At 47.0% G+C, this 12,002-nt stretch overlaps 1 protein-coding gene across 6 annotated transcripts in view; it reads right to left on the reverse strand.

The window, feature by feature from the left end:
• Positions 1-12,002, reverse strand: part of SYMPK (symplekin scaffold protein) — a 48,024-nt gene that overhangs the window by 26,035 nt on the left and 9,987 nt on the right. For all 6 annotated transcript variants that reach the window (XM_054466241.2, XM_054466245.2, XM_054466240.2 and 3 more), the window contains 6 exons: positions 11,176-11,229; positions 11,006-11,079; positions 7,467-7,593; positions 6,470-6,719; positions 2,752-2,922; positions 973-1,212 (listed from right to left, as the gene is read on the reverse strand). In XM_054466241.2, coding sequence (XP_054322216.2) covers positions 973-1,212; positions 2,752-2,922; positions 6,470-6,719; positions 7,467-7,593; positions 11,006-11,079; positions 11,176-11,229 — 916 coding nt within the window. The remainder of the gene's footprint in view (positions 1-972; positions 1,213-2,751; positions 2,923-6,469; positions 6,720-7,466; positions 7,594-11,005; positions 11,080-11,175; positions 11,230-12,002) is intronic.

Consider the following 12,002-nt stretch of genomic DNA (forward strand, 5'->3'; position numbering starts at 1 on the left):
GCCTGGCAACTCCCCCCCCCTTTTTTTTTTCTTTGAGACAGAGTTTCACTCGTCACCCAGGCCGGAGTGCAATGGCATGATCTCGGCTTACTGCAACTTCCAGCTCCCGGGTTCAAGTGATTCTCCTGCCTCAGCCTCTGGAGTAGCTGGGATTACAGGCATGCACCACCACACCCAGCTAATTTTTGTATTATTAGTAGAGACGGGGTTTTTCCATGTTGGCCAGACTGGTGTCAAACTCCTAACCTCAGGTGATTCATATGCCTTGGCCTCCCAAAGTGCTGGGGTTACAGGCATGAGCCACTGTGCCCAGCCTAATTCCTTATTTTTTTAAATGAAAAAATAAATCTTTCGTAAATGCTCTAGAAAAAAAGTGTGATTTAAAAAAAAAATCTTAAAGTTAAGAAAAGCCATAGTTGACACTACTGATAAATAATACAACCACTAGAAAATTATTTCAGAAAGAAAATTCTCTGATAACTAAAACAAAGGAATGAAAAAAGAGCTCCACACTCTACATAAAGCACTTCTGGAAGAAAACATAAGGAAGTGTTCACACCTGGGGAGTGGTTACTTCTTGGGAGAGGGATAAGAGGGAGACTATTTTCATTTTATTCCTTTCTGTAAAATTTAAATAATGCATAATTTATTAAATGTATATTTTGATAATTCTATTGTAATTTATATATCATATTAAATAATGTAATTTATTTTTATAATTATTTTATAATTATTTAAAATTAGAGACAGGGTTTTGCCATGTTGCCTAGGTTGGTCTTGAACTCCCGCCTCAAGTGATCTGCCCGCCTCAGCTTCCCAAACTGATGGGAATACAGGTGTGAGCCACTGTGCCTGGCCCACATAATATAATCTATAATATAATCTTAGTAAATACAAACTCAGCATAGTTTAAGGTAAATAATGAAACATTTCAGCATGGTCTGCCTGCCCCACCCCACCAGCCCCTCTCACCCAGCTTCATCTTCTTGAGTGTGGAGTCCGAGTCATCGCGGGGCCGCTTGCGGGTGTCCTTGCTGCTCGGCATGTTGCGGGCGATCTCGGCCTGAGGTGTGCCCAGGTCCACCAGCAGGGTGGTGATCTGGGCCTGGAACTCCAAGGAAGCCGGGTGCTTCAGCACACTCAACAGGTGCAGCTTCAGATTCTTACGCACGCTGCTCACCTGAGATTTGGCCAGCGTCGGGGGCAGGTTGGCTGTGAGGAAAGCGGCAGGAGCTGTGTCTTGTGGACAGATCTCATGGCATGCTGCCAGTCTTAATTCTCAACCCCAAACTTGGGCAGTGGTCTTGCAGGCATCTACTAGAAAAGTTCCTTCACCCTCAGATCTAACGTGTGGCTTTCCGCCTTACAAGCTGATGCTTAAAACCCTGGGGGGTCTCCATCAGTATCAGTCAATCTTAAAACAAAGAGAAAAACTCACCCTCTCTTTTAGTAAACACATACAGTTTCGTCTTCCTCCATCTCTGGTCTGGAAATTCACATATGCTTCGCTTGGGGAGGGTTATAATCACCACTTTCGCCTCTAGAAACTCCCAACTGAACTGCTGCAACAGCTCACTGCTGGTCTCTCTGCCACTCCCTGCCACTAGGATGACTTTCTAATGGTCACCCTGATAAGCGAGCCTCCCCTGTTCCACAGTGAAAAAGGATGCCTGTAATTCTGCCTGCCTAGCATCCACTGCCCCCTCCTCAGCCAACAACACACCCACTCTCCGTTGAGGGAGACCCCCCCCTTCTCCAGTCTCCTTCCGAGTAGGCATGAGACCTGGGGCCAGTGAGAACACCACATTCCCTCGGCCACTGTAATTGGCTCAGAGACTGGCTCATAATCTCTGCTCAGCCAATCAGAAACAATGACCGTCAGCCCTTGGACTTCTGCTGGAATGGTTGGGAAGGAGACACTCTCTTTCTCATGGTGTTGCTAAGCGAACGCAATGGGAGCCATGAACTATGGGGGGCCATCTTTGCTACCCTAAGGAAAGGGCCAGAGAGTGAAACTAAAATGGAGAAACAAAGAGCTGAGAGATGGAGAAATGCAGATCCATGACCTGTACGCATTCATGCCCCAACCCCAGACTTCTCGGTTTTCATTTCACAAAACACAGAAAATGGTATGAGACTCTGTGTACCCATCAAAATTTCGCTAATCTTGGAACATCTATCCTCCCTTTTGGTCAGGGGAGAGGACTGAAATATTTGAAAGTATTTCACAGACATCATGTCATTTCACCCCCACATACCTCAATATTAAAGCCAGTCCTGAATCAAGTTTCTGTCACATGCCAAAACATTCCTGTCTAATGTAGAGAATCTCAGGCCTGCCAGATGGATGACTAGCGCTCGCGGCCCACCACCGAGCTACATTTCTTTAAGAATGAGCAGGCTGAGGCCGGGTGCAGTGGCTCACGCCTGTAATCCCAGCACTTTGGGAGGCCGAGGCAGGCGAATCACGAGGTCAAGAGATAGAGATCATCCTGGCCAACACGGTGAAACCCCGTCTCTACTAAAAGTAAAAAAATTAGCTGGGTGTGGTGGTGCATCCTGTAATCCCAGCTACTCGGGAGGCTGAGGCAGGAGAATCACTTGAACCCGGGAGGCGGAGGTTGCAGTGAGCCAAGATTGCACCACTGCACTCCAGCCTGGTGACAGAGCGAGACTCCGTCTCAAAAAAAAAAAAAAAAAAAAGAGCGGACTGGCCAGTGAAGAGAAGGCAGGGGGAGGACAATGACCTACCATGCAGAGTTTCATAGGCCTGGATCACCTCAGACATGAACATGGGTCTCTGGCGGGCGATATTGGCGAGGGAGCCCAGCGCTGTGGTCAGGTTGATGGAGGAGATGGCAGGGTGCACCATGAACTTAAGCAGCTGCTCCAAGGCTGCCTTGCCCTCTTCCCATAGCACGTCTAAGAGACAGAGAAGAGAACCAGTCAGTGAGATCCTTTTTCCCAGGCCTCTGGAGACAGCAGCTTTTGGGACTAAAAGGAAGGACAGATCCTGGTACCTGGATGTCTATGAATGGCAGGAAAAACAGAAAATGTGGTGGCTGATTAGTTCTATGAGACTATTAATGAGTATAAAAATTTAGTTATAAAGGGCTGGGCGCAGTGGCTCATGCCTGTAATCCCAGCACTTTGGGAGGCCAAGGCAGGCAGATCACTTGAGGTCAGGAGTTCAAGACCAGCCTGGTCAACATGGTAAAACCCCATCTCTACTAAAAATACAAAAAATTAGCCCAGGTGTGGAGGCCTGTGCCTGTAATCCCAGCTACTTGGGAGGCTGAGGCAGGAGAATCGCTTGAACCCAGGAGGCAGAGGTTGCAGTGAGCCGAGATCGCGCCACTGCACTCCAGCCTGGGCGACAGAGTGAGACTCCATATTAAAAAAAAAAAAAAAAAAATTTAGTTATAAAGATGTTCAAAGCATGGGCTTGCAATAGTGAAAGACTAGAATACATGTGTATATACACACAACTCAAAGTCCCTTGTGACACCACTCCCCTCAATACAGTCCCCAAAATTAATGCTTAAAACTTTGGTGGATATCTTTCCAGACCTTTCCTATACAGAAACATAATGAATGCCATATATATTTTTTTAACTTAAAAAATTTTAATGGGTATATAGTAGGTGTAAATAATTATGGGGTACATGAGATTTTGATACAGGCATGCAATGCATAATTATCACATCAGGGTAAATGGGGTCTCCATCACAAACATTTATCCGTTTTGTTACACACAATCCAATTATACTATTTCAATTATTTTAAAATGTACGATTATTTTTTAGTATAGTTACCCTGTTGTGCTATCAAATACTAGATCTTTTTTTTTTTTTTCCCTGAGATAGGGTCTCACTCTGTTGCCCAGAGTGGAAAGCAGTGGCGCGATCTCGGCTCACTGTAACCTCCGCCACCCAGACTCAGGTGATCCTCTCAACTCAGCCTCCTGAGTTGCTGAGACCACAGGCACATGCCACCATGCCTGGCTATCAAATACTAGATCTTACTTGTTCTAACTATTTTTTTGTACCCATTAACCATTTCCACTTCCTCCCCAACCGCCTATTACCCTTTTCAGCCTCTGGTAACCATCATTCTACTGTCTGTCTCCATGAGTTCAACTGTTTCCATTTCTAGCTCTCACAAATAAGTGAGAACACGCGAAGTTGTCTTTCAGTGCCTGGCTTATTTCACTTAATGACTTCCACTTCCATCCATGTTGTTACAAATGACAGGATCTCCTTTTTCATTGCTGAATAGTACTCAATTGTAAGTACCACATTTTCTTTATCTATTAATCTGTTGATGAACATTTAGTTTGCTCCAAAGTCTTGGCTATTGTGACTAGTGCTGCAATAAATATGGGAGTGCGGGTATGTTTTTGATACACTGATTTCCTTTATTTTGGTTACATATCCAGCAGTGGGATTGCTGAATCATATGGTAGCTCGATTTTTAATTTTTTGAGGAACCTCGAAACTCCAAACAATTTTTAGGCTGTAATGAGTGACATTCTCACCAACAGTGTACAGGTGTTTTCCTTTCTCCACCTCCTCACCAGCATTTGTTGTCTTTTTGATAAAAGTCACTTTAACTGGGGTGAGACGACATTTCATTGTAGTTTTGATTTGAATGCCACATTATTTAAAATACTGAATTAGGCCGGGCGCGGTGGCTCACGCCTGTAATCCCAACACTTCGGGAGGCCGAGGCGGGCGGATCACCAGGTCAGGAGATCGAGACCATCCTGGCTAACATGGTGAAACCCAGTCTCTACTAAAAATACAAAAAATTAGCCGGGCACGGTGGTGGGCACCTGTAGTCCCAGCTACTCGGGAGGCTGAGGCAGGAGAATGGTGTGAACCTGGGAGGCGGAGCATGCAGTGAGCTGAGATAGCGCCACTGCAGTCCAGCCTGGGTGAAAGAACGAGACTCCACCTCAAAAAAAAAAAGTGAATTAAAAATCTAAATGACCATCAACAGAGCATTGCTTAATAGAATGTAATGTAACTATACTATGGAATATGGTATAGCAACTGAATATGATTCTCACAGGGAAAGACGTCACTGATACTATTAAGTCAAAAAGGCTGTCAAACAATACATAAGAATAGTTAATATTTATGGGATGTTTACTATTCCAGCCATATTAATTCACCAAATGCTCATACCTACATCCTAGATTAGATGCCATAATAACGATCCCCAATTTACCAATGAGGAATCAGGCTCAGAGACAAGGGAAAATAGGCTACGTGTCAGACACAAGCTACTATACTTTAATGTCTCTGAGATGAAAACACAAAGCTTGGCCTCATTTTTGCAAACGAACAGCAAACAAATGCAGACACTATGCATATACACATACAAATACCTACACATGCACAGGAAAGATCTGAAAGGAAACATAATACTCTTAACAGTGTTTATCTCTGGAAAGTAGGACTGAGGGAGGGGATATTATTCCTTTATACTCAACCATAATGCTTGACACCAAGTGTATATATAGTACTTTTTTTTCTGACAGTCTTGTTCTGTCACCCAGGTTGGAGTGCAGTGGCACAATCTCAGCTCACTGCAACCTCTGCCTCCTGGGTTCAAGCGATTCTTGTGCCTCAGCCTCCCAAGTAGCTGGGATTACAGGTGCCCATCACCATGCCCAGCTAATTTTTGTATTTTTAGTAGATAAGGTGTTTCACTATGTTGGCCAGGGTGGTCTTGAACTCCTGACCTCAAGTGATCTGCCTGCCTTGGCCTCTCAAAATGCTGGGACTACAAGCACAAGCCACCACATCTGGCCTATGTCCTACTTTTATAATTTGCAGTTAAGAAAACCGTAAAACTGCCCGGCGCGGTGGCCCAAGCCTGTAATCCCAGCACTTTGGGAGGCCAAGGCGGGCAGATCACAAAGTCAGGAGTTTGAGACCAGCCTGGCCAATATGGTGAAACCCCGCCTCTACTAAAAATAATTAAAAAAAAAAAATTGGCCAGGTGTGGTGGCGGGAGACTGTAGTCCCAGCTACTTTGGAGGCTGAGGCAGAAGAATTGCTTGAACCCGTGAGGCGGAGGTTGTAGTGAGCTGAGATTGGGCCACTGCACTCCAGCCTGGGCAACAGAGGAAGACTCTGTCTCAAAAAAAGAAAACCATAAAACTAGCTAGCATCGACTGGCTCACACTCATGGAACTTCACTACAAACCTGTGAGAGTGGTACTATGTTATCGTCTCCAATTTACAAAAAAGAAAATGAAGTAGAGACAGGTAACTTGCCCAAGTTCATGATGAGTAAGCAGTGCAGTTGGGATCTGAACCTAGCATCAGGGCTCGTAATTACTGCACACACTGTTCCAGAAATTTAAAACCAAAAAAGACAAGGGGGAGAGAGTGAGGGGCGTGAAGGAGAGGAAACTGGTGCAGGGCTGTCAGGGGTGGCAGCTGAAGGCAGCACTCACTGTACTGGATGTAGGGGTGGTCACGAGGGATGCGGTCCAGGCTGATGTCATGCTCCTGGCGTCGGGGTATCTCTGAGTCAGCCATGCGGGGTGACAGAGTGACAATGAGGCCCTCCACAAACTTGATGGCGTGGGTGCGGATGCCGTCATTGTCAGAGTCCAATAGCAGGATGATGTCCCCCGCCATGGCGGATACCATGTCCCAGCAGGCCTCCTGTAGCTCGCTAATGACCCGTGACTTCACCATCCACTGCCAGCAGGCCAGGGAGGAATGGAAGAGATACACAAAGAGGCGAAGACAACGCATCAATCACCAACACCCGCCACCAATACCCAGAGAACCATGAATGACGAATATATTCATTTGGTTAACTGTTACTGAGTTCCAACTCTGCCCCAGCCCATTGCTGGGTGATGCTGGAGACAGGACTGAGTAGTGGCCAGGCCTCGCGCTGCCCTCATGGGGATGCAGACAGTGACCACTCAGTGTGATGAAGGCGCACATTTTAAGGTAAAGGAGTAACAGTGCTGACTTCACAAGGTGGTGGTGATTAAATGGATTCATTCATTTTATTAATGCTAATGTACATCACACCATAGAGTGTTCTCTTCCTATCACACTCCATAATCAATATTTATGTGATTCATTAATTAAGGTCTACCTCCCTCCTTGGGTTTTGAGCACTGTGAAGGCAGTAAGCTGTCTTGGTCACTGCTGTGTCCCCAGCATCACCTAGCCCAGGGCTAAGCACAGAGGACATGCTCAGGGAATGTCTGTTGAGTGAATAAACGAATGGTCAATGGAAGGAATGATGGTTAAGTGCAACTTCCTGAGCTAGGAGACAATGTTAACTCTCCAGGTTATCTGTTCCCACAGACCAGTGGCACATCTTGCCCATAAAGAGTATGCTCGGATGTTGGTTTTGAACCCCAACATATTAGTTTGTCAATGAGACCTATCAGGCAGGATGGCCCTGGGTGGGGAGGGTGCTCTCACCTGCAGGGCCACCTTGTAGAGCTGGGTCATGGTGAGGATGGCCTTCTTCACCACGTTCACATTCTCGTCCCTCAAGAGCATGTTGAGGTTTGCAATGAGTTTCAGCAGCAACTCAATGTCTCGCTTGCTGGGGGATGGAGAAAAAAGGGGCGAGGTCAAGGTGTGGACTTAGAGCAGGTGGGAGGAGCCTGAGGTTCAGGAGGGAAGGGAAATCAGGGGCCTGTCTCAGGGGACCGGAATGGCACATCCAGAGGCTGGGAACGGTGCTTGGTGCCTCCAGACTGAGCCACCCCTGAACCCTCTATCTAAACTGGTCCTGTAACACCAACTCCTTTGCTCTCTCAGGGGCTGCTGTTCACATAAGGGACAGTAGAGGCAGACAACTGTGTGAATTTGGACAAGTGACTTCACCTCATTTAGAATAATAGTATCTATCTCAATTGTTTATGCAATTTTTTGGGAAAATTGCAACAATACTTGTACAGTGCTTAGAAGAGTGCCTGACATGCAGAAAGCATTCAGTAAACAGCAAAAAGCATTCAGTAAACACCAGCCATTGCTACTTTAAAGCACTTTGTTTTCTGTAATCACTAGTTTTGCTTGCCTCAGTCTGAGGGCTCAAAAAGTGGGGACCCTTTCCTAGCTTGACAATAACCGCAGCAGGGTCATTTTCATTGAAGAAAAAAATGAAAGGCCTCCAATAAATGTTTGTTCAATGAATAAATAGGAGCTCAGCACAGAATTTTCACAGCATACATTACAATCTGAAATATTAATTAAATCAGTCAAAAAATATGAAACTTAGCTGTCAGCTACATGAAGGCAGGAATAATATGTTTTTGCTCACTGCTATACTACAGCCTAACACGGATGCCTGGTACGACAGCAGTCACATCGTATGTATTTGCTGAATGGACTTTTTACAAATTCAGAAAATTTACCACAAATTCTCCCAGTAAATGGGGAGCTAGGATATTTGGGTTCTGGCACTGCAGACATGAGTTAAAATCCCAGCCTTGGCTAGGCACAGTGGCTCACACCTGTAATCCCAGCATTTTGGGAGGCTGAGGCAGGTGGGTCACCTGAGGTCAGGAGTTTGAGACCAGCCTGACCAACGTGGTGAAACCCCATCTCTACTAAAAATACAGAATTAGCTGGGCAAGGTGGCGGGCACCTGTAACTGCAGCTACTTGGGAGGCTGAGGCAGGAGAATCGCTTGAACCTGGGTGGTGGAGGTTGCAGTGAGCTGAGATCGCACCATTGCACTCCAGCCTGGGCAACAAGAGCAAAACTCCATCTCAAAACAAAAACAAAAACAAAAAAACAACAACAGAAAACAAAATTAGCTGGGTGTGGTAGTAGGCACCTGTAATCCCAGATACTTGGGGGCTGAGGCAGGACAATCACTTGACTCAGGAGGCAGAGGTTGTAGTGAGCCGAGATCGCACCACTACACTCCAGTCTGGGCAACAGAGTGAGATTCCATCTCAAAAAAAAATAAATAAATAAATAAATAAAACCCCAGCCTTGCCGCATTCTGGCTGTGTGACTTAAAATTCACTTCACCTCTCTGAGCCTGTTTTCTCTTCAGTTAAAGGGTCAAACAACTGATCCATAGTATTACGAATAACGAAACTGCTCAAGCATTTAGTACAGTGCCTTACAAACAAATACTTAATACACAGCAGCTAGTCTACTTCCTCCCAGTCACAAAGCATCCAGTAAATGTTTAATGAACAAATGAGCGAGTGACCAGCTTCAACAAGTCACTTTACCATTCTAAGCCTGCTTCCCTTTCTGTAAAAAGAGGATAACCACAGTATCCATCGAGGCTGCCACAAAGATTACGGGGATAACAGCGCAGGGCACAGTACGTGTTCCATGTGGTGACTGTTACGTTCAACTCATTCACGTGTGCAACAAATACGCAGTCAGCCCCTACTAGGTGACAACACTGCTCCAGGCAGGTACTGGGGACAAAGTGGCCAGTAAGACAGAAAGAGTCAAGCCCTGTCCTCACAGAGCTGATATTTTGCGGGAAGAATCAAGGTTATTTCAATGAGTGCGGGACACTGTAAAGAACAGTGAAGGTGCCTGAGACGTGGGGCTGCATGGGAACGGGCAGGAAGGGCTTTCTGAGGAAGAGACCTGAGGGAAGGGAGGGGGCGAGCCAGGTGGTAACCTGGGGACGAGGGTCCCTAGCAGGAACAGCAAGCAGACAGGCTGCGAAATCCAACTGTGACTTCTGAGGAGTGGGGAGACAGAGAGGACCAGGAGTGAGATGAAGCCGAGGTGAGGGTTTGGGTTTCCACCTAAGTAAGCTGATGAGCCAGCTGGGGTCTGAGAGCAGGGGTGTGCCAAGACTGATTTACATTTAACAGCATCACTCTGACTGCTGAGTGCAAGAGTGGAAGCGGGAAAGGAGTACAGTGATTCCTCTTTGGGGGATGAAATGCTCTGGAACTAGATTGTGAATGTGCTAAATGCCACTAACTTGTTCACTTTAAAATAGCTGATTTTTGCTGGGCGCGGTGGCTCATGCCTGTAATCCCAGCACTTTGGGAGGCCAAGGTGGGCCAATCACTTGAGGTCAGGAGTTCAAGACTGGCCTGGCCAACATGGCAGAAACCCCATCTCTACTAAAAATACAAAAATTACCCAGGCATGGTGGCATGCACCTGTAATCCCAGCTACTCAGGAGGCTGAGGCACAAGAATCTCTTGAGCCTGGGAGGTGGAGGTTGTAATGAGCCAAGATTGCGCCACTGTACTCCAGCCTGGATGACAGAGCAAAACTCAAGTCTCAAAAAAAAAAAAAAAAAAAGGCTGGGCGCAGTGGCTCACACCTGTAATCCCAACACTTTGGGAGGCCAAGGCAGGCAGATCACCTGAGGTCAGGAGTTTGAGACCAGCCTGGCCAACATGGCAGAACCCCTTCTCTACTAAAAATACAAAAATAAGCCGGGCGTGGTGGCACATGCCTGTAATCCCAGCTACTTGGGAGGCTGAGGCAGGAGAATCGCTTGAACCCGGAAGTCGGAGGTTGCAGTGAGCCGAGACTGCGCCACTGCACGCAAGCCTGGACAACAGTTGAGCGAGACTCCATCTCAAAACAAACAAACAAAAAAAAGATTTAAAAAAAAGCTAATTTTGTTATATGAATTTCAATTTAACTAAAAAGAAAAAGGGAGCCAGAGAGAGACCACTGAAGTCGTCAGCTAGGAGGGAAGGGTGGCTTGGGCCTGCATAGTGGCAGAGGAAGTGATTGACAAACGGTCAGATGCTACAGATATTCTCAAAGTGGATCCCACAGTCCTTAGTGATGATGTAGATGTGAAGTGTGGAAGAAGCAGAGGAATCACAGATGACCCCAGGGCTTTGATCTTATTAAGAATTTGCTGGGGATTCAGTGTGTATGAGAGAGAAAAAGGGTCTGGGAAGCAGAGGGCAGGCCTCTCAGTGGTGGCCTCCAGGCCAGGCCACGAGCTGAAGGCTGCCACCAGTGAGAATGCTCCTGGGGCTCCCTGCCTCGCCCCATACCATGCCTCCTCGATGAAGCCGATGACAAATTTTCGCACTTCGATTGACTTGTCCGCTTGGAATGCGATGATCTCCTGCCAATGTCAGAGAGAAAGTGGATCAGGGCTACACAAGGATCCACATCCCCTTTCCCCTACACCACACCCCCTTCTCTTCTGTCAGTCACTCACGTCCAGGAAGTTGTCCAGTAGTGTGGGGTCTTTGTTGATGATCAGCTCCTGGACCTGGAAGGAGATTGGGGGTGGGGAGGAGGAATACCCATATAAATCGAGGGGCCAATCAGTGCAGACAGGAGAGTAGAGGGGAAGACAGCAGAGGGCTAGGCAGCAGATACACTCATTTCAATGCCTGGCTCTGCTGCTCCCTACCAAGGGTGCTATGCTCTGGGCATGGTCTCTCAACCTCAGTTTGCTCTTCTATAAAATGAGACTCTTAAACATCAACTCAAAAGGGATGTTAGGAGGCTAGAATGAGATCCTACAAGGCACAGGTCCTGGTAGATAGTGAGGACATGACACAGGAGGGGGCTGAAAAAGAGGGAAGTGCCCCAGGGCTCAGGCCTTCCTGAGGTTTGGCCTCCTTTCCCCTGTCCATCAGTTCTCCCCACTCTCCTTCTGCTTCTGCTCCCCACTTCACATTGCCATGATTAAAGAAACATCTTCACAGTGAGAACCCAATTCCTGAAGCCCTTGTGCCCGCCAGGCTCTTTGGAGTACACCCTTCCCATGACATCCTCCAATAAGCAAAGAGCTGGCACAGGACCTGGCTGCTACAACTCAAGCTACTATTGCCAAACGGCCTCATGACAACCCATGGGGAGGTGCCAGGTGCATCCACTCCACCTCGGAGGTGGTGCTACTCCACAAGGCTACAGGCTGATGAAGGAGCCAAACGGGTTCTCACACAGGAATGCTAACCCTGCCAATCTCTGAACTCCAACTGCCTCCTGCTCTGAACCATGCCCAGCCCAAGTGCCCCATGTCATCTTCTGCCTTTG

This window comes from Pongo pygmaeus, chromosome 20, assembly GCF_028885625.2.
Source record: "Pongo pygmaeus isolate AG05252 chromosome 20, NHGRI_mPonPyg2-v2.0_pri, whole genome shotgun sequence".
NCBI classification, from domain to species: domain Eukaryota; kingdom Metazoa; phylum Chordata; class Mammalia; order Primates; family Hominidae; genus Pongo; species Pongo pygmaeus.